The sequence below is a fragment of the Mus caroli genome, unplaced genomic scaffold (genome assembly GCF_978045245.1).
Source record: "Mus caroli unplaced genomic scaffold, Mus_caroli_1 scaffold_19, whole genome shotgun sequence".
NCBI classification, from domain to species: domain Eukaryota; kingdom Metazoa; phylum Chordata; class Mammalia; order Rodentia; family Muridae; genus Mus; species Mus caroli.
The window spans coordinates 57,023,524-57,050,972 of NW_028227274.1; the positions used below are offsets into that span (position 1 = coordinate 57,023,524).

General features: G+C 39.2%; 1 protein-coding gene across 1 annotated transcript in view; it reads left to right on the plus strand.

Annotated features, from left to right (window-relative positions):
- The window catches only part of Adamts19 (ADAM metallopeptidase with thrombospondin type 1 motif 19), a 202,891-nt gene extending 177,323 nt beyond the window's left edge, over window positions 1-25,568 (plus strand). The window contains exons 20-23 of the mRNA XM_021150815.2: window positions 3,956-4,160; window positions 5,089-5,241; window positions 20,986-21,163; window positions 25,417-25,568. Of these exons, the coding sequence (XP_021006474.1) occupies window positions 3,956-4,160; window positions 5,089-5,241; window positions 20,986-21,163; window positions 25,417-25,568 (688 nt within the window). The remainder of the gene's footprint in view (window positions 1-3,955; window positions 4,161-5,088; window positions 5,242-20,985; window positions 21,164-25,416) is intronic.
- Window positions 25,569-27,449: the final 1,881 nt, after the last annotated feature.

A 27,449-nucleotide genomic window follows, 5' to 3' on the forward strand; every position in this document is an offset into this window, starting at 1 on the left:
CTTGGGAACTTCCTGCCAGCTTCCTCCCAGTTTCCAACCCAGCCTCTACCCACTGTTTCTCCTTTAGTTCCCCAACAGACTGCTTAAACAGTCCCTTCTCCCAGGGAACAGCTCCAAACTATAACAATCATTTTAGCCTATCTGCTCAGCACAGCTTCTCCTGGCTCAACCGTCTCCTAACAATGTCTTCACTAACTGCCTTCTCCTCTCACTCTGCTAGCCCCTCCCCACCACAAGCCTCAGCTGGCTTTTCTATCTCCAATCCTGTTCCCAGAAATCCAAGAGGCAACCAACGCTGAAGATCACAGGGTCAAGCAGTTCTAGCAGCTAAGAATTCTTATAGGGCCACTTGACAAGCAATTGGGGAACCTTTAAAGGTCTAGGCACATAAGATAAATCACATGGCAGTCATCACAGGGCATCTTTCCAAGACCTGCTCATAGAGCACGTCCCTCCTTTTTTTTCCATGGTTTCTCTTATGTCTCCCCAGAAACCGTTCTAGTTTCATTCACACTATACATCCCAAGTACCTTCAGGGGGGCAGTGAGATAGCTTAGTGGATGAAGAGGCTTGCCACCAAGCCTGACCATCTGAGTTCATTTCCTGAGTCCCACACAGTGGAAAGGGAAAATTGACTCCCACCTGCACATGTGTGATATGGAAAGCATATATCTATGTATCCACACACACACACACACACACTTGCACTCACATGTGCAACATAAGTAAATGTGAAGCAAACAGAAAGCAAGTTAAGGAACAGTGGGCTATTTGGCTAAGAGTTTGAGGGTACTGTCCATCAGGATGGGGTGGTCAGAACAGCAAGAACTTGAAGCAGTTGGTTACATTGTGGCCACAGTATGGTAGTGGAGTGATGGATACTAATACTCAGCTCACTTTCTCCCGTTTCTGAAGCCCAAGATCTCTGTTCTGGAAGTGGTGCTGCCCACATAGAATGTGGCTTTTCCTATCTCAGTTAACCTAATCTCAATAATCTCTCACAGGCATGCCCAGAATTTCGTTTCCAGGCTGATTCTACTTCCTGTTACTCTGACAATAGTCTAAATCTTCACATACATCTACAGCAAAAATGTCACCTAGTAGCCTGTGTCATCTTATGTGCCAAATACAAAATATACAGTAGAGAAAACATGTATATGCATATATGTATGTAATAATAGTTAATGAAATAAGAGGCTATGAGTTTGAAATGTGAGAGATCGTGGAAGGGGAAATGATGTAATTATATCAATAAAGAAAATAGTTAAATGACTAAATAAATATCTAATGACTAAATATCTCTGTTATGTCTTACAAATGAGGTCATTACTATGTAGATGGACTCTAAAACACAGAGAATGCCCTTATCCTGTTAGAAAATTTATAGTTTGCATCTTTCTTTTGAGGAATTATCAATGAGTGAAAAGATAGCATCCATCCTTCTATTGAGCATGCGAGAATCAAGTTTGTTGTAAAACTATGAAGTTCCAAGACATCAATCACATGGACTCCTTTCATCTATATCTTCAGGCTTTAAAAGCTGAGGGAAAAGACACTAAAAGAAGAATTTAAGTTGTGATTATTTCCAGAATATTTACAGCAATAAAAAGCAGAAACCAAGCCAAATTTGATGGCCAATTATTCACTTTAGGCAAAATCAACTGAGGGACTCCAGTAGAAGAAAAGTGTTAGCGTACTTTCTTCTTTTTTGTTCTCAGAAATAAAAACACATAGATTGCTAAAATTAAACCATCTTTGCAGATGTACACTGGACTATAAGAGAATATAATGCTTCAAAATGTGGGTCATTACCGGAAAAATTTGGGATTGGTTAGCTTTGATACAATTGATAAGTATTCCTGTAGAACCTAGAAACCTAAATTTCATTTCTAGAAATGTTTAATGAAAAGCTATTAGTGGAAAGTTACTTAATGCAAACGACTAACTAGAATACGATCTGTGCCTGTGGGCAATTTACATATGTGCAAAAAGGAGAAGAGTGAGTCCATCAGGAAGCCAGAGAAACCTCTAGACAAGCAGTTCCATGAGTTGCCACAAGCCAGGTGGCAGAGCTGTGGAGATGCCCCAGCCTGTGAGTAGGAAGCAAAAACACTCTAAGAGGAACTTGTCTTGACTTGTGCCATTGAGAAATTTATGTACATACCAAAAAAAAAAAAAAAAAAGAGGACTCCATTCTTTAGGGAACTGGGGAACCTCTAGCCAGGCAATCCTGTGGGTTGCCACAAGCCAGGTGGCATAGCTATGGAAATGCCCCAGCCTGCGAGTGGGAAGAAGAGCATTCTTTGTTTGTTTTTTAATTTAAAATGGCTTTTTATTTATTCTTTTTTTTAAAAAAATTTTATTAAATATTTTCTTCATTTACATTTCAAATGCTATCCCAAAAGTCCCCTATACCCTCCCCCGTTCTGCTCCCCTACTCACTCACTCCCACTTCTTGGCCCTGGCGTTCCCCTGTACTGGGGCATATAGAGTTTGCAAGACCAAGGGGCCTTTCTTCCCAATGATGGCCGAGTAGGCCATCGAGAAGAGCATTCCAAGAGGAAGTTGTCTGCAGCCTGGTCAGGATCCAGGCAGAGAAATCCATCTGAAGAAATAGCCTGAGTAAAAATCTTAATGTGGTTTGTTTTAGAAACAAGTAGAAGATGAAGATGCATGTATAGTTTAAAGATCAATTATTTAAAATATATATCAAAATATGTGTTATATAGTACACTAGCCCCCTTTCTGGTGGCTTTGCACCATACAGTTTTAGTTAACCCCAAATGTTAGACAGGATATTTTTATTTATTTGTTTGTTGTTTGGAGGGAGGGAAAGACGGATGTCAAGGAACTCATAGGAGGTCACAGAAACTTGATATGGGTTGGTTATTTCCTTTCATCATGTGGGTCCCCAATGCACTCCTATTCTTAGGCTTGCAATAGCCATATAAATAATCTGTGTGTTTTAAATCCCAGGCCTTCTGAGTAGTACAACCAATATGACTCTATCCACTCTATTGTGCATGGCATGTGAACCCTCCTTTAGTCTCACATGTTCATGCCATTGATATTGTCCTTATAGTCCCTGTGGAACTGTCTCAACTCTCAGACAGACTATCTGTCACCACCTTTATATCTCAGTGGGCTTCACAAGGTAGCTTCATGCTGTGTCAATTCCTTGGCGATTCTCCTCACTTAATCTCAACATATGGGCACATCGCTCTTCTCCATTGCAAGGATCTTGGTAAATACAGTACAATGGGAAGGGAGACTGTTCCTAACGTAGGACCTGCTTCTGTCCTGAAGTTAAATTTGGGTAGATAGTCAAGCTAATGCCATTGTGATATGCCCCAAATCATTAGAGGTAACAGTAATTATGTATTACTACCCTAATCATTGTTTAAATGTGTGTGTGTGTTGGTGAGGTGATTAAATCAGTAAATCTGAAAGCAATATATTAGAGTCCAAAAAATTAACTAAAACGAGATCATGTTAATAAACCCATATGTCTGTGTTCATGTCAGAGCTAGCCAGTGTCTAGGCTCAAGCGTATACATCTCTAGCTGGGAGGTTCTTACTGAATCTCTGTATGATTCAATTTGCTTTTCTGTAAGTGGCCATAATAACTGTAGTTCTCAGTACATTTGGGTTTTGTGAATATTCATAATACAAAGAAGAAACAGTTCCAAAACATTTTATATCTATGCTTATTCTGTATAGAATGTGTTAACAGACAAGTTAGCATTAGCATATTAGGAATGGCAACATTTAAAGACTTTGAGCATTAAGAATGTAAAAGAGATAAGAATTATGGAACATTCAGGGAAATGCACAAGGTGATTACAGGGTAATTAAATTTAATATAAATGAACTTTCAGCTAACTCTAAGAGTGTTGGGTATGTGGTAAGCAGACATCTTTTAATTTACCTCCCATGACCTTTGTTTTCCCTTTAGGTGGATGATGACAGAATGGACCACATGTTCACGAACCTGTGGAAAAGGAGTCCAGAGTAGACAAGTGGCCTGTACCCAGCAGCTGGAAAATGGAACCCTGATTAGAGCCTGGGAGAGGGACTGCCTAGGGCCAAAGCCCGCAACTGCGCAACGCTGTGAGGGTCAGGACTGCATGACGGTGTGGGAGGCCGGAGTGTGGTCGGAGGTGCGGTCCTTACTCCATGTCATCTGCTTTTCCTTCATGACCCTTCCCTTCTACATATCCTGTGTCGTGTTCCCAATCACTACACATGACGGTTGATACGGAGAACTATTAATTTTGCCGATACAAAAGGAAAAGAGCTATTTTTGTTTAAATTAAAAATGTGAAGATATTCATACACCTTATAGATCATTCCAGGGACATTCTAGACTTATGATTTTTCTCATGTCTACGCCATGAGTACTGCTGGTGAGGCACACACTCAAGTGTGTATTTGATATCCCTTGAATATCTCTGAACATCTAAAAAGTAAAGAAAATTAACATTTAGCATTCATTACAAGCAATGAGATTTTACTTCATATTTGAAGTTTATATAGTAATAATGTATACATTCTTACAAGCGCAAGAAAATGAAATATTTACCATTTTATATGTATGAGCAGTATAAATTAGAGGAATTAAGTCACTCAAAACCCCTTCAGAAGGGATAGAGCTACATTGTAGACCAGGGTGAGCTCACTATACTACACAGTCTTGCAAGCTTATAGTGTGCTATATACATGTGTTTTCCATGCAGATCCACAGTGATAAACTCGTATTATTGTTGCACATATCTTAACATAATTATATATGACACTTACCGCATACATTCAGTGACTTCTCCAGAGCAATTTAGGTGTGTACGTGCGTGGAGCCCCACAAACACAACTGCATGAATCATGCACAAAGCCCACCCTCATGTAGACATGCAGAAAATTATCCATGTACCTAAATTCAACATATTTTATATGATGTGAAACGATAGACCTGTTCTGTTCAATCCCTAGTAGCCCTTCTAATTATAAGAGAAATGACAGAAACCGTTATTGAGCATGCCTTAATCCATAGCCTGTACCAACTCTCCTCAACCCTTTCATATTATCTTCCAGTGCTCAGTGAAGTGTGGCAAAGGTGTGCGGCATCGCACCGTGAGATGCACTAACCCGAGAAAAAAGTGTGTCCTCTCCACCAGACCCAGGGAGGCCGAGGACTGTGAGGACTACTCCAAGTGCTACGTGTGGCGAGTAGGTGACTGGTCTAAGGTGAGAATGATTTGCGTGGAGGTTAGGAGGCAGAGAGAGCAGGGGCAGACATCAAGGAGTAGAATGTTCCATGTCCAGCTTTTATGTCCAGGTCTCTCAGATTACGATCTCTAAGGGATGATGTTAATGATTGTGATAAAATACATCACGTGTCTAGCATCATAGCTGGCATTAAAAAAGAAGTTCTAAAAATAGTGAGCATTATTTTATTGCGAACCTTTATTATTAGAGTTTTGCCTCCGAATATGTTTTAATAATAGCCATCTGACAGATAAAACACACTCAATGCGTAAACCCAAACTACACTTAAAGGGCATAATTTCCAGCAGAAGAGCAAAAATAAAATAAAATAAAAAACTGGACAAGATATAATTCTTCTCCCTTCAATATTATGAGTTGTGTACAGTAGAAATGGAAAAACCAGAATTCCTTTCCTTGTTTGGTAAAACAGGGTTGGAGCACTGACATTAACAGTAGGACAGACAAACATTCAAAGAGAAGTTATCATAGAGGGGTCACTGACTTGTCAAGGGAGGGATGAGGATCACAGCTGTTAAAGTCAATTTAAATGGGCAGAGTTCATCTGGGCAGTGGGCAATTTTATTTCACGGTAATAGTAAAATTGGCTGATAATTTTCATATGTGGCGGCTCATATATGATCAGGCTGTGGAATATGCTTAATATATCACTTAGCAGGCCATCAGTGAGCTCTATGTGTTAGGATAAAACTTGTACCAGATCCCAAATGTAATATTTCCACATTCACCTGTGGCATTGTGTTCACCACAGCTCTGTGGCCTGAATGAAATGGAAGTCTCCCCTCCTGGGTTTCATAAATGGGAAGAAAGATCTGCTACAGCCCAGTAGGAAGAATGATAGCTTTCTTCAAAATAAGCTGAAGAATATTCCGAAAGAAATACTTTCCATATTTAAAGCATTGAGAATTATTCCAGCTTTCTCAATGCTGCCACACATGACATCCTGGATATTGAAAGTTTTTTCTCGTGTTATAGATGTATAGAGTAGGTGTTGATGTAGGGGTGGAAGACTTGGATGTGGGGTGTGTGTGTGTGTGTGTGTGTGTGTGTGCACCGCTGTGTGTTTTGTGTTTATGGCTTTCTTCCTTCATAAAGATTTGCACACTAAGATTTCGTTTTGGTTCTTAGGAAATTTAATGTTTTGCCTCCGTTATCAATGCTCAGATTTCACATTAGGACTCAGATGAACTTATAAACATTGAACCTGATCCATAAGGCTTTGAAATGCTTCCCATTTCAGTGGGAATGACTTTCAGGCATCAGTGAACTCCAGATCACACATAATCAGCATCTGTCATGTATAGGACTTGCCTTCTTTTCTTCTTCTAAGCAGAAGAAAAGCACATTTGGGTGGAATTCAAGAGATGTGAGGGTCATTTCTCACAGCTGCATTGCATTCAAGCATATTGACCCAACTTTTAAATGGGAAATGGACAGATAGGCAGATTGGTGTTAATATGATGAAATAATGTCTTTGAAGGTACAGGTCAGATGAAAAATGTAGAGATAGTGCTAGCTATAGTGTACTCTGCTATGTTAGGCTTTTGTCATTTAGGGTGTTTGTGTGTGTTGATTGCAACAATAGAAACATGACTAAGACATCAGTATATAAAATGAACTATATTTTCCAGGTTTTGTGATAAATAGGAATACTTCAAAGGATACCTGTATCCTAGTTAACTACACAACCCCAAATATAGATTTTAAAACGCAGCAGACCTTGATGTTATTATAACATCTGACACAGAACTTGGAGCACATTTGAGGAGTCGTGTAGAGACAGGATTCCCGTAGTTGTCACCATGACAAGCCCTGTTCCTTTTGATTGGTAGAACTTGTCTACTGTGGCCTTGTGTTGTATCTTATGAAAGAAAAATTAACTTTGCATAGTATAAAGAATACTGATTTGGGGAGGGGGGGAGGCTTGTGCTAGCTTTGAGAAACTTTTTGATGTTACCATAATTATATATATAACTCACAAGTCCTATTAGATTGAATACCTTCTGCTGGGCTGTGTTGCTAACACATACACACATATCCTTCGCAGGGCTCAGAGGGTGGTTCCCATGAATGTTCTTTATTCTGGGATTCTTAGCCTTGGGCACCCCTTTCTTGCTTTGCTCTCTTTCTCCATCACCCCCTTTCGCCCTCTCCCTCTCCTCCCCGGCCTTTCTTAACATCAAAGTATGTTTCTCTTTTCCTTAAAAACCTTTTTTTTTTTCCTTCTCGACCTGTCAGCATCAAATTCTAACAGCAGAAATGTGTGCAAATGAGAACCAGCGACTTCTTTTGAGTGTTCCTGATTTTACCCTCCCCCACCCTCCCTTTGACTTCTAAGGTGGGGCTTTCATGTCAAAATGAAAAAACATCCCAAACAATTACAGAGCAAAGGCGCAGTGCTTCAGATACTGTGTCCCTGTGATTAAAGTGTTCAGGGACAGACAGAACACAGATCGCTTATTCTTATCAGATGTGCCTCTACAGCAGAAACAGCAACAAGATGTATTCAGTTGTGGCTGGATGTCCGTGCTCCCCTGAGGGCAATTAATCTGTCTTCCCCATTCAGTTCCTACCCAGTGTTTTATACTATCAATACACCTATATGGACCTAATATTAAAACTTGGTTTGGCTTTGATGAGGAATATTGAATTTGCTTGCCATAAAGTCTAGCAACACAAACGCACGCCTCTCTTCGTAAGACAGACACAGCATGCACTGAATCAGAAGAGAAGTCCTTAGGCTCTTGTACTTCCTAGGGGTCATTAGGCAAACTGCTGTCAATCAAAGGCAGAAGCAGCAAATGGCTAATGCCTTCAACTAGGTGCTGGCATTTACATTAGCCTATGTGATTTCTAACTTTTATCGCTGGGATAATTTTGTGTAAACAATGGAATAATTTTGCTCGGCTTAAGGGGCAGGGGGACCAGGTATAAAAGGAGTGATGTAGTTTAGGGGTATAGCACTTGCCTATGATATGCAATCCCTAGGTTAAAACCCTAATACTACCAAAACAAACAAACAAACAAACAACAAGCAAACAAGCAGACAAACAGATTCCCATGGAAAGGCAGAAAGGCTGGTTTCTAGGTAGATGTTCAACATGGCCATGGCTCATGTTTATTTCATTAAACTACAGAGCCTTTAAAACGAGGACACAGGGTATTAGATCTCTATTGTGGTTTAGGTTGACCCTTGACACAGTTGTGTGTCACATTCTGACAATGTCTGATATGGATGTGCCCTGATAATCTTTCTTAGGGGAGGGGAACAGGACATACATGTTTTGTGGTGACACAAATCTGCATTCACTCACATAAGCTGACATGAAAAATAACATCATTCCTCGTGTTTAATAAAATGCCACATTTTCCTCACAAATCTGGATTTTCTGCCTCGATTTCAACTTATATGACTTCTGGTTTGCATTAATGGAGACCAGAGGGAGAGCAAGCAAAAGTATTTTATTTACCTGTTGCAAAGAATTTTGTCTTTTCCTAAAGATTTAGTGGATGTTGGTCTTCCATGAAATATTAACAAATGATTGATGTCATTGAGCCAAATTAATTATTGTTGTTCTATTGTTAGATTTATTCCATACTCTAAGATCCAAGCTTATATGGTACTGGAAATTTTCCGAAATATGAAAAAGGAATAGTTTGGACCACACATCAAATTATGACATTTTAAATCAGTATTTGGACAACATATTGTTATGAGTTTTTTTGAAATGATGTCATCCTAAGTGATCCATCGTCAGTCATTTTGAGTGACGATGTACATTTTAATTGTACATCTAGTTGAAAATATCTCTGTGTAGACACACTATGAATCATTTTAACTTATCCCTGGAAAAGAAACCACCACTGAATAATCATCTTCAAATAAACAATGCAGAAAATTCGTAGAGAAAACCTAAAAGCTATGGTCACTCTTCCTTAAAAGGAAGGTAAAATACACCAGTCGATCTAAACACTTTCTCGTTGAAAAACAACTTCAAAGGTTATAATTCCACTTATTTAATGTCATTCAAATTTGATGGCATCGATAATTTTCTAATTTGAAGTAGCTATAAATCTCACAATTGTGCTTTAAATTTTTGTTTATTCTCTGGAAACAGTCTTCTAACTAAAAGAGTAAAATATACTGGATGTTTTGCATTTTAATTTTGTTGACTTTTGTTAATTTTGTAAAAAGCCTTTATGCTTCTCCATTATTTCTAGTAAAGTAGTATTTTCAACACATATATAATGAATGTTATTATAATCCACTTGATCTATTGTCCTAAAACTACAGGCACAGAGAAATCACAATTTTTGAGTACCTTGCATGATTTTTCAAAAGAAGCCCAAAGCCGAGTAAAATGACCAGTGAGTGAAGATGTTCGTAACCACCATGCCTGGTGAATTTATTTAATCCCTCGAGCCCAAACGGTGGGTCAGAAATAACTCTAAGTTGTCCTCTCACCTCCATTGATTCACTGTGGTACACACATTCCTGCACACTACAAATGCTCACCACACACACGCACACACACACACTTTTCCACTGTTGCTCTGAGATTACAATAAAATTACATTTCTCCCCTTCCTATTCTCCTCCACACTCTCACATATACCCCTCCCTGCTCACCTTCAAATTCATTTTCCACTCCTTTAACAATTGTTGTTACAGGCGTGTGTGTGTGTGTGTGTGTGTGTGTGTGTGACACACACATATATATTCCCAAGCACACCCTGTTCCTACTGCACAATGCTTCTTGTAGGTATGCTTTCCCGGGCTGACCGTTTGGCACTGGGCAACCAGTTGGTGTACTCTTACCAACTTTCCCACCTCCACCTCTTCTCCTTGCCTATTTACTGTTCTCCGTGCAAGATTGAGGCCTCGTAGGATTTTCCTCATCCAGTGTTGTATGCTCATTGGTGCTAGCCTTGGTCATTTTACATTAAGGAGCTCAAAAGTAGAATTGCAAAACTTAAATCAATTACAGAGTACCAGATCGGTGTGCTTTGTAAGGCCAACTGTCATAACTGTAAAGAGACACTGGGTTTAGAAATTATTAAATTACAAACAACCCAGACCTATGTATAAGATCAAGTAAGCAGTGACGTGTTAGTTTCCTTCTCCGTCACAGCGATAGAACACCAACAAAAAGCAAAGAGTAAGAAAGGGTTTATTTCATTTTACCACCCTTACTTTATGGAGAGAAGCCAAGGCAAGAACTCCAGGTAGGAACCTGAAAGCAAGAGCTGAATCGGAGACCATGGAGGGACACAGCTTACCGACTTGTCTTCCCTGGTGTGCTCAGTGTGCTTTCTTCTGTACGCCATGACCACCTGTTCAAGGGTGATGCTGCTCACAGGAATGGACTGTCTTTATATCAATTGTTAATCAAGAAACTGTTTCATAGAGGCCTTCAGGCCAGTTTGATGGAGGCAATTATTGAACTGGGCTACTGTCGCCTCCCAGATGACCCTAGTTTCTGTCAAGTTGAAAAAAACGAATTCAAACAATTGAACCCATAATAACATGACTATTAAGTTATAATCTTTTCTTTCTTGTTTGTCCCCACAACTTCATGTCACTATCACGATATGAAACATAGCATAACTTTAAAAGTATCACTTTTTTTAAAAAGATTTATTTATTTATTATGTATACAGCATTCGGCCTGCATGTGTGCCTGCAGGCCAGAAGAGGGCACTGTATCTCATTACAGATGGTTATGGGCCACCATGTGGTTGCTGAGAATTGAACTCAGGACCTTTGGAAGAGCAGGCACCTTAAGCTCTGAGCCTCTGAGCCATCCTCATTGGGGAGTATGATGGCATGGAGACAGTCCTGGTATTGGAGAGGTAGCTGGACAGATAGCTGGGAGTTCTACATCTGGATCCATGGGCAGTGGCAAGAGAGAGACACTGGGCCTGGCTTGAGCATTTGGAACCCCCAAATCTCACCCCCAGTGACACACTTCATAAAGGTTATACTTACTCCAACAAGGCCACACCTCCTAATTCCATTGTGTGTGGTGTGATTGGGTGGTGTGTATATGTATGATAAACGCACTTGATTATGCTTTTAGGGTCCACCTGTTGTGTCTCTCCAACGCTGGTGTTACAGGCAAGCAGAGCCATGCCAGGCTTTCTGTGTGGGTGCTAGGTATTCATCCTCAGGCATTCAGTGCACATGCTCTTACCTGCTGAGCCATCCACCAGCCTCCTTGACATTTCATGTGGGTATAGCAGACTTCTTTGTCATCCTTGTGACAGGACATGAATGGAATTCTCACCACTAGTTTAGACAGCAGCTCTCCAACCCAGAAGGGCAACAGGGAAGAGAGTGGCTCTCACCTGAGACCTAGTGAATGTGAGACTCCTGTCACAGTGGAGTAAGTTAGAGATAGCTACCATACACTAATACCTGGGCTGCTTGCAATTAAGGCTTTGCTTATTAGAACAAGGGAAAGATGATTTCAAAACGCATATAGTTCACTCCTCTCTCTTACACGACCAAAAAAAATCTGGTCAGCTTTTTGACAGAACCGTCGAATGAGACCTGGAAAGTATTTAAACTGAACATGAAGTTCAGTCACTGTGGTTGGTTGCAAAAGTGCTCTCTGTAGCATGATGATATGTCAGAACTGTCTGGGCTGAGAGCTGACAAGATGACAAATGCAAGTGAAAACTTACACTTGTCGGTGGCTTTGTAGTAATCCATCCCTCCCATTGCTGCATTGATCAGTATACACTTGCTACCGGTTGTGGATTCATAGTCCTCTCACAAGGCATTAAGATCTCTTAAATCATTCATAAGCAATCTGTTTGATCTTGCCACATACATTTCCTAGACTTGCTTTAATTACAAGAAAACATTTCATTAAGCACAACTGACTATTTAGACCTTTGCAAAGGAGGAGACGGGGAGGAAGGATGGAGCGAAGAAAACAACATCCTCAAATGTCTGAAATCTAGGAATGAATTGATTCCAAACACCCATGTGTTAAATAAAACCGACAAACTATTTTAAATGGACAACAGAACACTGAGCTAAACAAACTGCTCATCTTAAGAACCGAGCCCAGCTCTTGTCCTTAAGCATGTGTGTTTCACAGTCACTTCATTAAAACGCTGAGCGGGCGCAGAAGGAATGCTGCTCAAATCATTTCCAGTGGAAGTCGCTGCTCAGCTTCCCGCTGAGGTCCACTCTCGCCACGATTGCTACTTCGCTCTTGTTAAACCACTTTGGAATATCCCATTATTCCCAAAGACAAATTCCTTGAACCAGAGCCGCCGATCTTGTAACAGCTTGGCGCTTACTGTCACAGATTAGATCATGTTTTTGAAGACTCCCCATTTTATTGGTAGTTGAAAAAATTTCAAGCCCTGCCAGTGACTATTTTCTCTTAATTTAGGAAGTCCCACTTCTTCTAACAGCCAGCTGGAAATGAGTAAAGTATTACAGAGCTTTTCTTAGTGTTTGGCCTAGAGAAAACACATTCTCTCCAAAATATATATCTTTGGCACTGTCTAGAAGTAAAGAATCTTGGGTAAGCACTATAAAGGCCAACTGTGAGAAATATTATTTTTAACACTTAAATACGCTGATTTTTTTTTACTTTCAAGTAATATAAAAATAAATCAAACTTACATTAGACATTTTAGTCTAACATTTTTAAAGCAAATACTCATTACAGATAATTTTACTATTGAATTCTGTGCCTCTCTGGTAAAATCTTGAAGGTGGCATTTTACAGTATTTACAACTAGAAGAATTTTGTAGTCTCTAAAGACTGCTTATAACTTCCACAGATTATTGCTTCAATAAGCCTGATGGCAAATTATTTCATTATATAATCAAAATACACACATTTATATACACTCAAATCTGCGATTAGGTCCAAATAGCTAAGTCATCTAAGTATTGAAAATGAGGCATGGCCAGGTAGAACCCTAATATCACTTGTATGACTCTACTAAATTCAGGAGGGAAAATAAGGATGTATTCAGCCAATAGTTTAGAGTCTCAATATTTTTTTCTCTAGAATCTCATTATTTTGAAGTTGAATTTGGAAGTCATATTTTATCCCCATGTTAAAAATCACACATGCTTCAAATTGTAACTACATAGACAAATACAAAATATTTCAATAACGTGAGTTGGTTGATAAGTAGATTTAGTCATTATTTCAGTGTGTGATTGGGCTGTGCAGTAATTAAGGTAGAATACTATTTGTAGTTCAAGAAATATTCCATTCTAATACACACACACACACATATACATACGTACATACATACATATGTATTGTATATATCTAGCTCCTTTGTGCCAAGAATCAGACAGCTGCTGTCATCCTCTTTAATTTTAGGACAACTTTTTGTTCTTCTGTCTTTTATATTCTCTCTTGGGAGCTTTACAGCATTTTTTTTTTTAGTGGAAGCATTATAAGATCCAGTCAGCTTTTCCTAACTGACATAAGAACAGCAGAAAAAATGTAAGCCACAGGAGGGTTCAACCTCTTGACTGCAACTTAGGGTTGTCATATACAAAAGTGGTAGGCAACAATCATGTCTATCCTTGGACACGTGTAGCACACATTTTGAACACACCAAGGGTAGATAGATAAATGAAGTAGATATAAAGGTTTATAATGTATATTTTAAGTTTTTTATTGTCTTTGAAAATGCATTGTATTTTGATTATATTCATCCTCTCCCCATCTCTTCCCGGATCTAACCCCTCTTCTACACCATCTCAATTTTGTGTACTCTTTCATAGTTTTATAAACACACTGAGTTTAACTGGGGCTACCCATATACTCTTCAGTCTGTGGCCATTCACTGGAATGCGTTAGACTTATCAGGGCCACAGCCATAAAGAAAACTAAAACTCCCTCTTCCTGCAGCTATTGATTTCCAATAACTCCTCAGGTATGAATATAACTTCCTTCCTGCCCACCTCCCCTCTCTCCATGATGCTTCAGTTTTCTCTAGTTTTAGCTTGTATATTCCAAGTGTGCAGCTGCCCTAGTGTGTCTGGAAAACATTCCTTATAGTCACCTACCACTTCTGGCTCTTACAGTCTTTCTGTCACCTCTTCCAAAATGAGCCATAAGGCAGTCTCATATACCTGTCCTGTATAGGGTTGAGCACGCTACAGTTTCTTATGCTCTGTATCTTATCTTGAGTTTGTGTGAGTCCCCATCGGCTGCTCAGAGAAGCTTCTCTGGTGACTTTTGAGATCTTCACCCACTATGGATGTAATGAGAAGTCATTTGGAATCTGTTTATTACTATGTCCCATTAGCAGAACAATAGTAATGGAATCTCCTCTATGACTGGTGACCCTTTGTAACACAGGTTCTTGGCCCTAATAACTGCCCAGGTGTAGATTCCATCTGTGGAAAGAAACTTAAGATCAATTAGAAAATGGTTGTTTATTCCCGTGATAGTCGTGAGGCTATCGTATCAGTGGAACCGCAGGTAATGGGTACCTCTAAGGATGAGAAGACAGAACATATTGCCACTAAAGGGAATGGAAATAATGGAACAGGAAGGGATATTGGATTGGAGTTGGGCAAGGTAAAGAAGAGAATATAGGGAATGACAAATAATTCTGTAGACCTCCTGACAAAGACAAATGACTAAACTACTACTGTAGAAGCTCTATGAAATATCCAACACATAGATATATAAGACTTATTTAAATGGCCAGACCGTGGTGGCACAGGTTATTAATCCCAGCACTTGGGAAGCAGAGGCAGGTGGATCTCTGTGAATTTGAGGCCAGCCTGTCTAGAGACAAAGACAGAGACAGGAAGTGAGGAAGAGGAAGAGGGACATGGGATGGGGAGGGGAGAGAGGGGGATAGGAGTAAGAGGAGAGAGGGCGAGAGAGAGGGAAAGAGAGAGAGAGAGAGAGAGAGAGAGAGAGAGAGAGAGAGAGAGAGAGAGAGAGAGAGTTCTGTCAGGACTACATGGAGAAATGTTGTCTTGGAACACACACACACACAAAGAAAGAATTTCAGTGGAGTAACCCTCTCTATAATGTGACAATAATGCCCATAATAGGCATAACAGTCTAAGAAATAGGAAACTAATGTCACACTTCTATTGGTAGCATTGGCTATGAGGTACTATAGACCCTCAAATATGAGCCATTGCCAATGGTCTTGGTAGCCTCATGAACTTGATGGTAAGACCCTATTGCTGAAAACACCACACGTGTCTAATAGAACATAGAGATAGCAAGCTGGTACCGACCAGAAGCCTCATTCCTCCTTTCTAGTTTCCGTGGACCTGGAAGGTGCTACGCTGCCAGGGGAGGAAGGTTCTTAAAGTACTTATCAGTCTTGCCTGGAAGTGAGCCCTCCAAGCTACAATAAACCTATCTAGCAATCTTAATTTAAAGGAAGATCAACTATTGTTGGTACCTGGTTGATTTGTCAGAATTTCTTCTTGTGGTCCTCATTTAACAAACTTGTAGTCCTCATTTTCATACTCAAGGGGAATTAAAATATTGTGTAAATTTGTCTTATGTTTAGTGTTTTGGTATGCAAGCTGAGATGTGACTGTCTTTTACTTTAGTGTCAAAAATTATCATGGATATCTCAAGACAGAAAAAAAATATTCTCTTAGTAGAAAAATCTCAGGTGACATTTTCTAAACATTACACGCGTGTGTCAGAGCATGAAGATCATTTAGGTAACCTGTCATGATGAATAAGTTAAAATAAAATTTGCATCAAGATATTGGAGATCATTTTGTGTGAAGAGAAGTTTTTCCTATCATTTATTTTCTATAAGCTTTGATATTTCTGTCAAAAAAAACCAACCCACAAATGTCTAAAGGCATTTTTAGACATTTTTTAAAAATGTAACCCCTTACATTTACCCAACAGGTCACCTCAGCAAAGCTATCATAATATGATTGTGTTTCTTGTACAGAATGGAAAGAAAGGACTGAATCATGAGGTGTTTTGCTGCAAAGGTCCTTCAGGGCAATGTTAAAGTTTGCGAACAGATTTCCCAGTACACAATTCAAGGCTCTATTTTAGACCTGTTCTCGCACTTTTTTCTTGCCAAGACAATCTCAATGGCAAGTTGTCTGGTATGCCTTGGATTTCCTTGATATTTTTTTTTAGAGTATTGGATTCGTTATTTTAACAATTTTGCTTTACTAGCAGTCAAAAGAATTGCTGTGTTTCAAATATATTTAAAATTTCCACGCTATGTGTGGAGATCATACTTAAAATTAATTAGAAGGAATAATGGAGATAAGAAAGAGCAATATAATTTTTTAAATTGACTTATATTATAAAGAAATGAACCACCCTACACTGCCATACTTCTTTCTGAACGGTATATACCAAATACCATGAATGGATGCAAAATATATAATATATTATCAAAGAGTATAAGACAGGTATAAATGGGCTGCTTAAAATGGCAAGAAATAAATGTTTGGATCCCATGGGCTTGTGTTCATGGTTGGCCTTGGGGAGGAAGGCTTTCTTCAGCACTCTTTCTCCATCTTCTCAGTTGAGTTGCAAAATATCCTGCCCCAAACCTAACCCCATTCTCTCCCAGAACCTTTATTTTCTTCATAGAACTGAAAGTACAAAGTATTTGACTACCTTATTTTCATTTTTCTCTTTCTGTTTCTTCCCCCCATCCCCTTCAAGACAGGCTTCCTCTGTGTAGCTTTGGCTGCCCTCAAACTCCTCTGTGGGTCAGAATGGCCTTGAACTCACAGAGATCTGCCTGTCTCTGCTTCCTCAGTGATGGGATTAAAGGTGTACACCACCATTGCCTGGCATTTGACAGTTGTCTTTCTCACCTTCACTGGCAATGGAACTATAAACTCCTGAGGGTGAATGTCCTTTTCTCTTCTGTCTACTTCCACATCTGAGTATCCAAAACAGTACTTGGTACATTGTCACCTTTGAGTAAATTAATGAAATAATTTAGGATTTACATGTAGTGGAGATTTGAGGAGATTAATTATGTATCTGTGATGGTTTGTATGTTTGGCCAGGGAGTGGCACTATTAGAATGTGTAGCCATGTTGGAATAGGTGTGTCACTGTGGGCATGGGCTTAAGACCCTCACCCTAGCTTCCTGGAAGTTAGTGTTCTGCTAGCAGCCTTCAGATGAAGATGCAGAACTCTCAGCTCCTCCTGCACTATGCCTGCCTGGATGCTGCCATGTTCCTGCCTTAATGATAATGGACTGAACCTCTAAACCTGTACGCCAGCCCCAATTAACTAACTTGTCTTGATCATTGCTTCTCTGTTCACAGCAGTAAAACCCCAACTAAGACAGCATCTATTTAAACACTATTAGACAATACCCTGAACACACCAGGTATTTACAAACCCATTTGTATTTATTCATAATTTGATTCATAACTTGTCCATAGATAAAGTAACTGTATGTCCTCAAATCTGCCTCACTGCATTTCCACACTCTTAATATAATTGTGAACATCTTCTTTCACAGTGTCCTGATTGGGAACAAATTGTGTAATCATTGTATCTAAAACCAATTGTGCTAGTGAATTGTGGTTAAGGCAAAGAGGTTTGCCTCATGCTACCTCATGTGAATCTTAGCAAAAACAAACAAAACATTTTGCATTTAATAGTAAGACAGAAAGATGCCCTATGTTTTGGGGTTTTATTTTTGTTTTGTTTTGTTTTTTGGTTTTGTTTTTGTTTGTGATAAAAACACTCTGTACAAAAGCAACTTGGTAAGGAAAGGTATTACAAATCCTGATCATGGTCCATTATTGTGAGCAAGCCATGACAAGAACTCAAGGCAAACCTGGAGGCAGGAACTGACAGAGATCTGGAGGCAGAGACCATAGAGAAACATTGCTTATTGGCTTGCTCTCTGTGGCTTACTACTTTCTTATATAGCCCAGGACCACCAGCCCAGGGTGACACTGCCCACAATGGACTGGACCATCCTACATTAATCAATCAAGAAAATGCCCTATAGATATGCCCATAGGCCCACCTGTTGGAGGTAACTCCTCAGTTGAGGTTCCCTCTTTCTGGCTGACTCTCCTTTGCAGCGAGCTGTCAGAACCTAGCTGCTATAAAAGGTAAAAATGATTCAGCAATATGGGGAATGGGGAAAGGTTTCTAACTGGTTTTTGCCTAGGAAGAGCAGTAGCAAGCACCTAGTATCCAGCAATGCTTAGCTCTCCAAGGTCTCAATTCATATGCTTAAGTTCATGCTCCGTTTCTGGCACTTCTGAGCTACGAAACTTACTTACCTTACTTAAGCCTCTGTTTTTCTCTGATTGAGAATGATGAAACAGTACTTATGGGGATTATGGGAAACATCACATACAATTTCTAAACACCGCTACCTTGACATACAAGACATGCTGGAGCCATATTGGCTAGTGTTGGGGTGGCTCAGTACAAAGGCTTTCAGGAGGAGTTGTACCAGTCTCTTTAGTCCCAAAGCAACCGTGTCTTTGTAATATAGCTTATTATTTAAATATTAAACAACTGGCTTAAAATGGATGAACACTGCCTGGCTTCCAATGTATTTAATAATCTGTTTTTAATCCCATGCATTAGTCATTGTGTTTTGTTAATAAAGGGCAGTAAATACAACACCAGATCTTGAGTATAAATAGCCATTCATTTCATTTTCAGTACAGGATCCAGAACATAAAGAGTAATCGATAAATATTTTTAAAAACCTCCTATAATTGATGGAACATTCAGAAACACCCAAACAGAGTATCATGTTTAAGGCTGTTTAGCACAACTTTTACCATAATGTTTCAGTTTTCACAGAGAATCATTAATTAATGAAACCACTCTTTCGCTATACACAGCTTCAGTATTTGGAAACTGCCCCACGGCAGTATCATTAATAATAAACTGTGTAGAAGTTTGACTTCTATCATGGGTTAGAAGTTAAAACTGTCGTTGGGATCAACTGCAATACTTTGCTTACACAAAGGGGAAATAAGTTGCAGACACATTACTTCCTAGAGGCAAAATTAAAATCAAGGTCTTTTAACTCCTATGCCAAAATTATTTTGGCTTTCTCCTTTAATGCCTGTCTGTTTTTAATCACAGTGATGTCATTTGAGAAAATACCAATTCCTTAGTTTTGTCTTCTGTAAGAAGTAAAAAGTTTAGAAGACGTCCTGGGATCCCAGCTGTCTCTCTTCAAATACTTCTTTACTTTTTTTTCATATATGAGTAATAAAACTTTTACCAATTTTTATTTTATGAAGAAAATAATTACTGCTAGGCTTTTGTTCTATTATTGAAGTTTTCTAATGGAAATTAAATTCTAGAGGCATTAAATACCTAATTTAATAATGCTTATTTTATTAGTATCAATAGCAGACATAATACCGCTTACTTAAACAAATTACAAAAAATTTTATGATTCCCTGAGTAGTATATTGATTTTCAAGTTATGCTCAAATTATACAAAATTGATTTTCATTAGAAGTAAAACTAAAATGTTTTATTTCCACTTCTCAGCTAATTCTGTGCTATGACGAATCTGTAGTTACTTTAGTTTTGTCAATAATTTTGAAGAAAACCAGATGTGCTGTCTCTGCTCGCGCATACCTTTTGGCATCTTAAGGAATGAGGAGTAAGGATGAGGAGTGGTTAGTGACAGATGTTCTGGATTCCCTGGGAAATGACAGAGGACCAGGGAGGACCTCTTTGGGCACAGTAAGCTGAGCCTTTGCACTGTGCAGTTGTTCTCACCCCTTTGCTTTCTCAAACACCCCAATTGTCTTGACATGCTCCACGAATACTAGGAATATAGATCGGGACACATTTTCATGTATTCTTAGCCTATAGATTGCTTTGGTTATTTATTTGCTCTTCAATAAAATGTATGTCCTGGGGGAATGAGAAGAAAGCAAAGTCTGTCGAGTGCTTGTATCACAGTGCCCACCACCCATAATAATCCCAGCACTGGGTAGTGCAGGCAGAAGGCTCACTGGGGCTACCTCAGTCAGTCAGTCTAGCCTAATCAGCAAACTCACTCCAGCCAATGAGAGACCTATTCTCATAGGAGACAACAAATTCCAGCCAATGAGAGGCCTTCTCTCATAGGAGATGGATGATGTTTCTTAGGATGGCACCTGAGGACCTTTGGCTTACACACCCATTCACACAAGAAAACAAATAATAAATAAATAAAAATGTGTGTGCTTGCTTATTTATTTGTTTAATTTATTTGTGACTTCCATAGCTTCTTTACCTTATTTTAAGTCCACCCCCATTCCCTCCCTTCCAATTATTCACATATCCTAACCCCACTATTCTCTCCTAATTTTATGTGGTGTTTTTTTTATAAACCTAGTGAGTCCACTTAGTGCTAGCAGGTATGCCTGCATATATAATATCTATAATACATGGGTCGTAAATAGCTTATTACATCAGCAATGATATGGAAGAGAGATATACTCCTCAGATAAGCACAGTTATATTCCTCTTACATAATATATTTATATGCATATGTGAATATATATACACATACTATACATACACACACACTCTCTCTCTCTCTTTATATACACACACACACATATATCCACATATGCACACACACATATATACATATACATACACATATACCTATACACACACACACACACATATTGCTTGAAATTCAGACAGGGAAAACAGCAAAATAATTCATACCCATTTTCTCCCCCAGTGCTCCATTACCTGTGGCAAAGGCATGCAGTCTCGTGTTATCCAGTGCATGCATAAGATCACAGGAAGACACGGAAATGAATGCTTTTCTTCGGAGAAACCTGCAGCCTACAGGCCATGTCACCTTCAGCCCTGTAATGAGAAAATTAATGTAAATACAATAACATCACCAAGACTGGGTAAGCAGATCACAGAGTGGATGGCTTTATGGCACAGAGAGGTGCCTTTAGGTCGTATATTGCCTTCAAGTTTGGGAATTATTAAACTGGGCCAGTTTGTTTGTCTCTAAGTCAGGTCTAATTAAATATACTTTAGACCAGAAGGTCACAAATGAGTTTTAAAGTTTCAAAAAGACTCCCTCCCCCCCCCCCTTGATGGATGTACTCAGAGATAAGTCTAGGAAATACTGATGTCACACTACCTGAGGTCACTATTTTTTTATAGTCCAGTCTTTGCCCACCTCCCAGTATGCCACCCCACAATTCATTATCCCACTCCCCCTCCCCTGTCTCCAAGAGGATGTTTCCTTCCACCCCCAAGCCTCTCCATTCCCTGGGGTCTCAAGTCTCTCAAGAGTTAGGCTTATATTCTCCCACTGAAGCCAGACAAGCAGTCCTCTGCTGTATATGTGTCAGGGGCCTCAGACCAGCTAATGTATGCTTCCTGGTTGGTGGTTCAGTGAGAGATCTCAGGGGATCTGAGTTAGTGTGACTGCTGGGGTCGCCCTCCTCCTCAGCTTCTTTCAACCTTTCCCTAATTCAACCACAGGAGTCCCCACTTCAGTCCAATGGTTGGGTATAAGTATCTGCATCTGCCTTCACTGCTTATTTGTTCTCTCTGAGGAGAGCCATGCTAGGCTCCTGTTTTTAAGCACACCATAGATAGCATCAGTAATAGTGTCAGGCCTTGGGGCTTCCCCTTGAGATGGATTCCAAGTTGAGCCAACCACTGAGCCTCTTTTCCTCAGACCTTTCTCTATTTTTGTCCCTGCAATTCTTTCAGACAGGAACAATTCTGGGTCAGAGTTGTGACTGTGGGATGACAACCCCATCCCTCTACTTGATGTCCTATCTTTCTGCTGGAGGTGAACTCTACAAGTTCCCTCCCCCCACTGTTGTACATTTCAATTTTATATACACACACACATTTCAAATTCAAATTCATTTCAAATTCCCTCTCTTAGAGTCCTGAGAGTTTCTCACCTCCCAGGTCTCTGGTACATTCTAGAGGGGCCCCCCACCTCCCACTCCCTGAGGCTGCATATTTCCATTCATTCTGCTGGCCCTCAGGGGTTCTCTCCTGCACCCCCATACCTGATCATGTTCCCCCTTTAATGTTGCCACAGAGTTTAAACATCAGCCTAGCTGCACAGTGGGACTGTGTTGATATCTGTGGAAAGAAGGAGTTGTGAAAAACCTTAGATTGCAATACCCTCCTTTTGATCCTGGGTGTAACTTTTTCTTTAGGATGGAGAGTATAAAAATGGGTTCCCATAAAAAAATGGGCATCTAAAGCACAACCAAGCAAGAGATACTTCTCATATTTAAAGACAGAACTATTTATTTACAAGCCCTGGCATTATTTATTTATTTTTGTATTTTTTAACTCATTGCTTAATTGACACACAAAGGGACATATCTCTTAGGATTTTCATTCATACTGAGTTCGGGTTGCCCTGTCCACTGCTGCCCCATCTCCAGGCCACTGGTACCCACTGTACCCTTCCATCTCCACCCAGTATACCCCTGCCCACCTCCTTATCATGTGTGCTCTATTACCCTACCTTAAAGGGTCTCTTAGTCCCAGGTCATGGGCCACTTTTCTGGCCTTTATTTTCAACTTCCACAAAATACACACACACACACACACACACACACACACACACATAGAGAGAGAGAGAGAGAGAGAGAGAGAGAGAGAGAGAGAGAGAGAGATTTCTAATTAAAAACTAAGAACCCATATGAGAGAAACATGCAATAGTGATTACTGGCAGTATTTTGTTCTTTTTATTTGTTTGTTTTGTTTTTGTTTTTGTTTTATGAGACAGGGTTTCTCTGTATAACCCTGGCTGTCCTGGAACTCACTCTGAAGACCAGGCTGGCCTCAAACTCAGAAATTCTGCCTGCCTCTAACTCCAAAGTGCTGGGATTAAAGGCATGCACCACCATGCCCTGCTGTACTTATTATGAAGTAATTTTGTTAAGTATTACCAATTCTTATTATATAATCTAATTTATCATGAAGAAGTATAGTGTGCTTTTAAATGCAGGTATCTTATATTCTCATAACAAATCTTAATGACTAAATTATCCTTTATCTATATGGCAATTAGTACTTCAATAACACTTCAGTGTGGCAAACAGTGGATCAAGTTTTTCACTTGTGCATATACCTTCCAGGAGAATATGTGAATATTTGAATAATTGTGAAAATAAAAGAAGCTGGTTTATCATATGTACTTTTATATTAGCAACAAAAGATTCAATGAGTTGGAGAAGTTTGATTCTTCGTGGAAAAGCAACAACAATTCCTTTTGAGCCAAATAATTAATGATTCTTTGAAGTAATTGATTAAAATAGAATAACACTATTCAAGATGAAAATTAAACAGTTCTTAAACAGATGGCTCAAATGCTTCCAGGAAAAGACAATCCCCTGAGTAACGATCATACTGAGTCTAAGAAGTATCATTTCAGAGAAAATCTTGGAATGAAGGAAGATCTCTTTTAAAATTGCATTTTTCTACTTCTGAGTCATTGAGAGGTGTTTTGGTTGCTCTTCTGCTGCTGAAATAAATGACCCCAGTGAAAAGCAAGTGAGAGAAGAACATGAATTTGAACAACCAGAAAAGGAAAAACAAACAAACAAACAAAGACAAACAAACAAACAAAACCCAACCCAACATACTGCAAACTGCATTTCACAACAGATACTGGACCACACTTGACTCTGACACCCTAAAGCCAGATCTTCAGCACAGAATTGTCTAGATCAGATCCTCAGTCTAAGCACGGCTGATACATCACTGCAAATTTTAATCGCTTCTGAAAGCTAGCTTGATGCTTAAGAAGCCAAGAGTCATTCTCCATATTGTCTGCTTCCCCACTTGTTATATGGGAAAGTATTAAGCAGAGTAAACATGGGCACATCTTCATTTTGCTGTTTATTTGTAGTTTTATTCATATATGTGTTATTAATATACAGATATATTAAGTCCAGTGGGGTGGTACACACATCTCCTCTCATAACCTAGAGAGATCAGGTGGTAATGCTCATGAGTTCAAGGCCATCTTAGGTAATAGTGAATTCCAGGCCAATATGAGCTACAGAGCACTACTGCTTTAAAGAAACAATTACTTATGTACCTATACATACAGAGAGGAGAAGAGACTACACTCCCCCCTTTTAATCCTATCTACAAAAATACATGAATAAAACTTAAATGAAATAGATAAAATTGTAGTGTTAAACTGGACATGGCTGTAGACACTTGTAATCTCAACACTAGACCAAAGTCTAAGAATTTACATGCCAGACCCTATTTTAATTGTACATATAGGGACCTGGAAAGGTGAATCCATATAAGTCCTTATAGATCTTGCAAGGGACCCAGTTTTGGTTCCCAGCACCCACATGGTGGCTTACAATTATCTGTAACTCTAGCTCCAGTGGATCTGATGCCCTCTTCTGATCTCATCAGGCACCAGATATACACGTGGTACACATACATATCTGTATACAAAACAACCAAACCGTACATACAATATAAAATAAGTGTCTTTAAACAGTATACATATCTATAGGCAATATAATAGTTAATCTCAATTGTCAACTTGTTGAAATCTGGAATCACATGGGAGACAAACCTCTTGGCATACATGCTAGGAATTTTTTTGACTAAGTTAATTGAAGTGGGAAGATGTGCCCACTGTGGGCGGCACCATTTCCTAGGACGGTATCTTAGACTGTATTAAAAGGAGACCGTGAGCTGAGCACAAGAGTCTATCCATTTCTGCTTCTTGGCCTTGGGCTCATATTGTTTTTGTTGGTGTATTTTATCACAGCAACAGAAAAAGCAACTAATACAGATGATTACTAAATGCAGCTGAAAACTTAGAATCTTTACTGCATATTGATTTGAGCAACCCATTTTTAGTAAACTTCAGATGTCTCCAAGTTAGAGTGTTATGCATTCACTCTGCTACTATATTACAGGGTATGTGATTCTTTTGTTGTTGTTGCTGTTGTTTTAGGTTTGGTTTTTGTTTTGTTTGCTTTTTTTTTTTCATATTCTGTCAAGTAAAATAAGCAGATTAAAATGAGGCAAATTATTTCCACACCAACAAAAAGAAGAATGAATGTTGTTCCTACTGATGATACCTATGCACCTCCACAGAACGAATTCTCAGAATTCATGATATTCTGTTTTCCAGCTGCCCTGACCTTCAAGTGCCTGGGAGACCAGTGGCCAGTGTACTGCAGAGTGATCCGGGAGAAGAATCTTTGCCAGGACATGCGGTGGTACCAGCGATGCTGTGAGACTTGCAGGGACTTCTATGCCCAAAAGCTACAACAGAAGAGTTGACCTCTGGCAGGCTGGCTGACCGGCTCATAGCTTTTTTTTTTTTTGCTATTGCATTATTTATAAACACACACACTAGCATGTTTTTCAGACCAAATATTATCAGATTACATATAATTTAATCAAATTAATTTATTTGCCTGCCAGGCATCTAATGTGGTGTTTGTTTTGGACATACAAACATTTTGATTTTATACTATGAGGCTTCATAAATAATTTTATATGAATGAGTAAGATGGGTCTAGTAAACTAATAAGAAAAAAAGAAATGATTTTCTTTTCATTTAGGGCTGTCTCTAAGGTGCTATTTTTCTCTCCACCAAAACCATTAAGTTATCCAGTGTGTACACTACCTTAGCATGATAGCTTAGCTATGTATGCAGAAAATGATGTATTTTCTTGTGTCCTGCTGCAGAATCTGCCCATTTTCTGTTAATGGCAGGAGATGTGTAAACAGAACAAACCTCACAGTCTTGAAGAGTTTGAGAGAATGTATTATGAATTTGATTCAGATTTTTAGAGGCGAGCATAGGAGACATTCTACTGTAACGATACCTTTATATTAATATTGGAAAAGTCAAGACGGAGACTTTGATCCTGTTGGTGAACATGCACTTGAACACAGCACTGTGAGCCTGATGCACTGTATTGATGTACACTGAATCACCATTGCGCTGTTGGTGAAGGTGTAGAGAAGCTGTGACGGAAGTGGCAGCTCCCTATAACACCTGTATTATTGTAACATGCCATTAGTCTGGCTTTTAAAAGATATTTCAAACAGAGAAAACATGGATCCACCCCGATCTTTCCATCCCCTAGCAGTCTTATGAAAGAGGATCATACTTCGACTCACAATTCATATGAGCAATGGTAGTAAATATTTTTTCCTTCTTTTCCCCTAGGAAATAAGAAAATGAGATTCAGATAATATTTTGATAGTTTCATTGTGTTTTTTTTCCTTTAAAAAATAAAATTATAATTCTCTGAAAGATTCAAAAGACATCTTAATTTTTTTTTCTTAGAAGAAAATATTGCACATGGTTCACATGGTTTCTTAGATTGGTTTTTTTTTTTCCTCAATAAAATATGCGAGACTTTCTTTGGGAAGAGAGTTCTTCACAGGGCTGTCCACATTTCCACACTTGGCAAGAAGAGGCATTGTCTGCCCCTGTTCTGAAGTATTCACTGCAGGAAGCTTGCAGAGTGAGCCACAGGGAGACAGAAGGTCTCTTTGGAGAGCAAGGGGGATATGTGCTGACTTCAAGTCCTAACATGTTCAGGTTACCTAAAATTGAGGTTCCTTTCATAAAGTGCAACCCACTCATGTGCAGGTATCAGCTGTCCCTCTTGGTATTACTGTTGATGCAAAAAACAAACAAACAAACAAACAAAAACACAGCTCTCATCTTAAAGCAAATAAGAGATAGTTTATTCTAGAGCTACCTTTGAGTGGCCAAAACCTGGCAATACAGATTTAGGCTAAAATTCCAAGATCCAACATAGAAGCAGTTTCGTCAAGTTTTACAGTCTTACAAAGAAAGTCTGAAATCGTGTTTAACATACATGGGTGGCTACATCAGAAGGGTGGTTGCAACAAGGTAGGGAAACCTTTTTCCATGTGCCTCCAATATTAACTGATGATGTTCTTAGCTTTGGGGTTGACTTACGTACACTGTCAGCTAAGTTGATCCAGAAGATTTTTATCTATTAGTCACAGGATGTTAGTTCCCACATAAAGGTGGTCAAGGAGTGGCTATTTAGGGTGCTAAATATAACCCAAGATAATGTAATTATCCTCTGGATGTGCAACATCCCAACCTCTCCTTGAAACTTGAAATAAGTTAAGACATTCTGAATTCTTCTCTTGATTTCTGAACCCACGCAT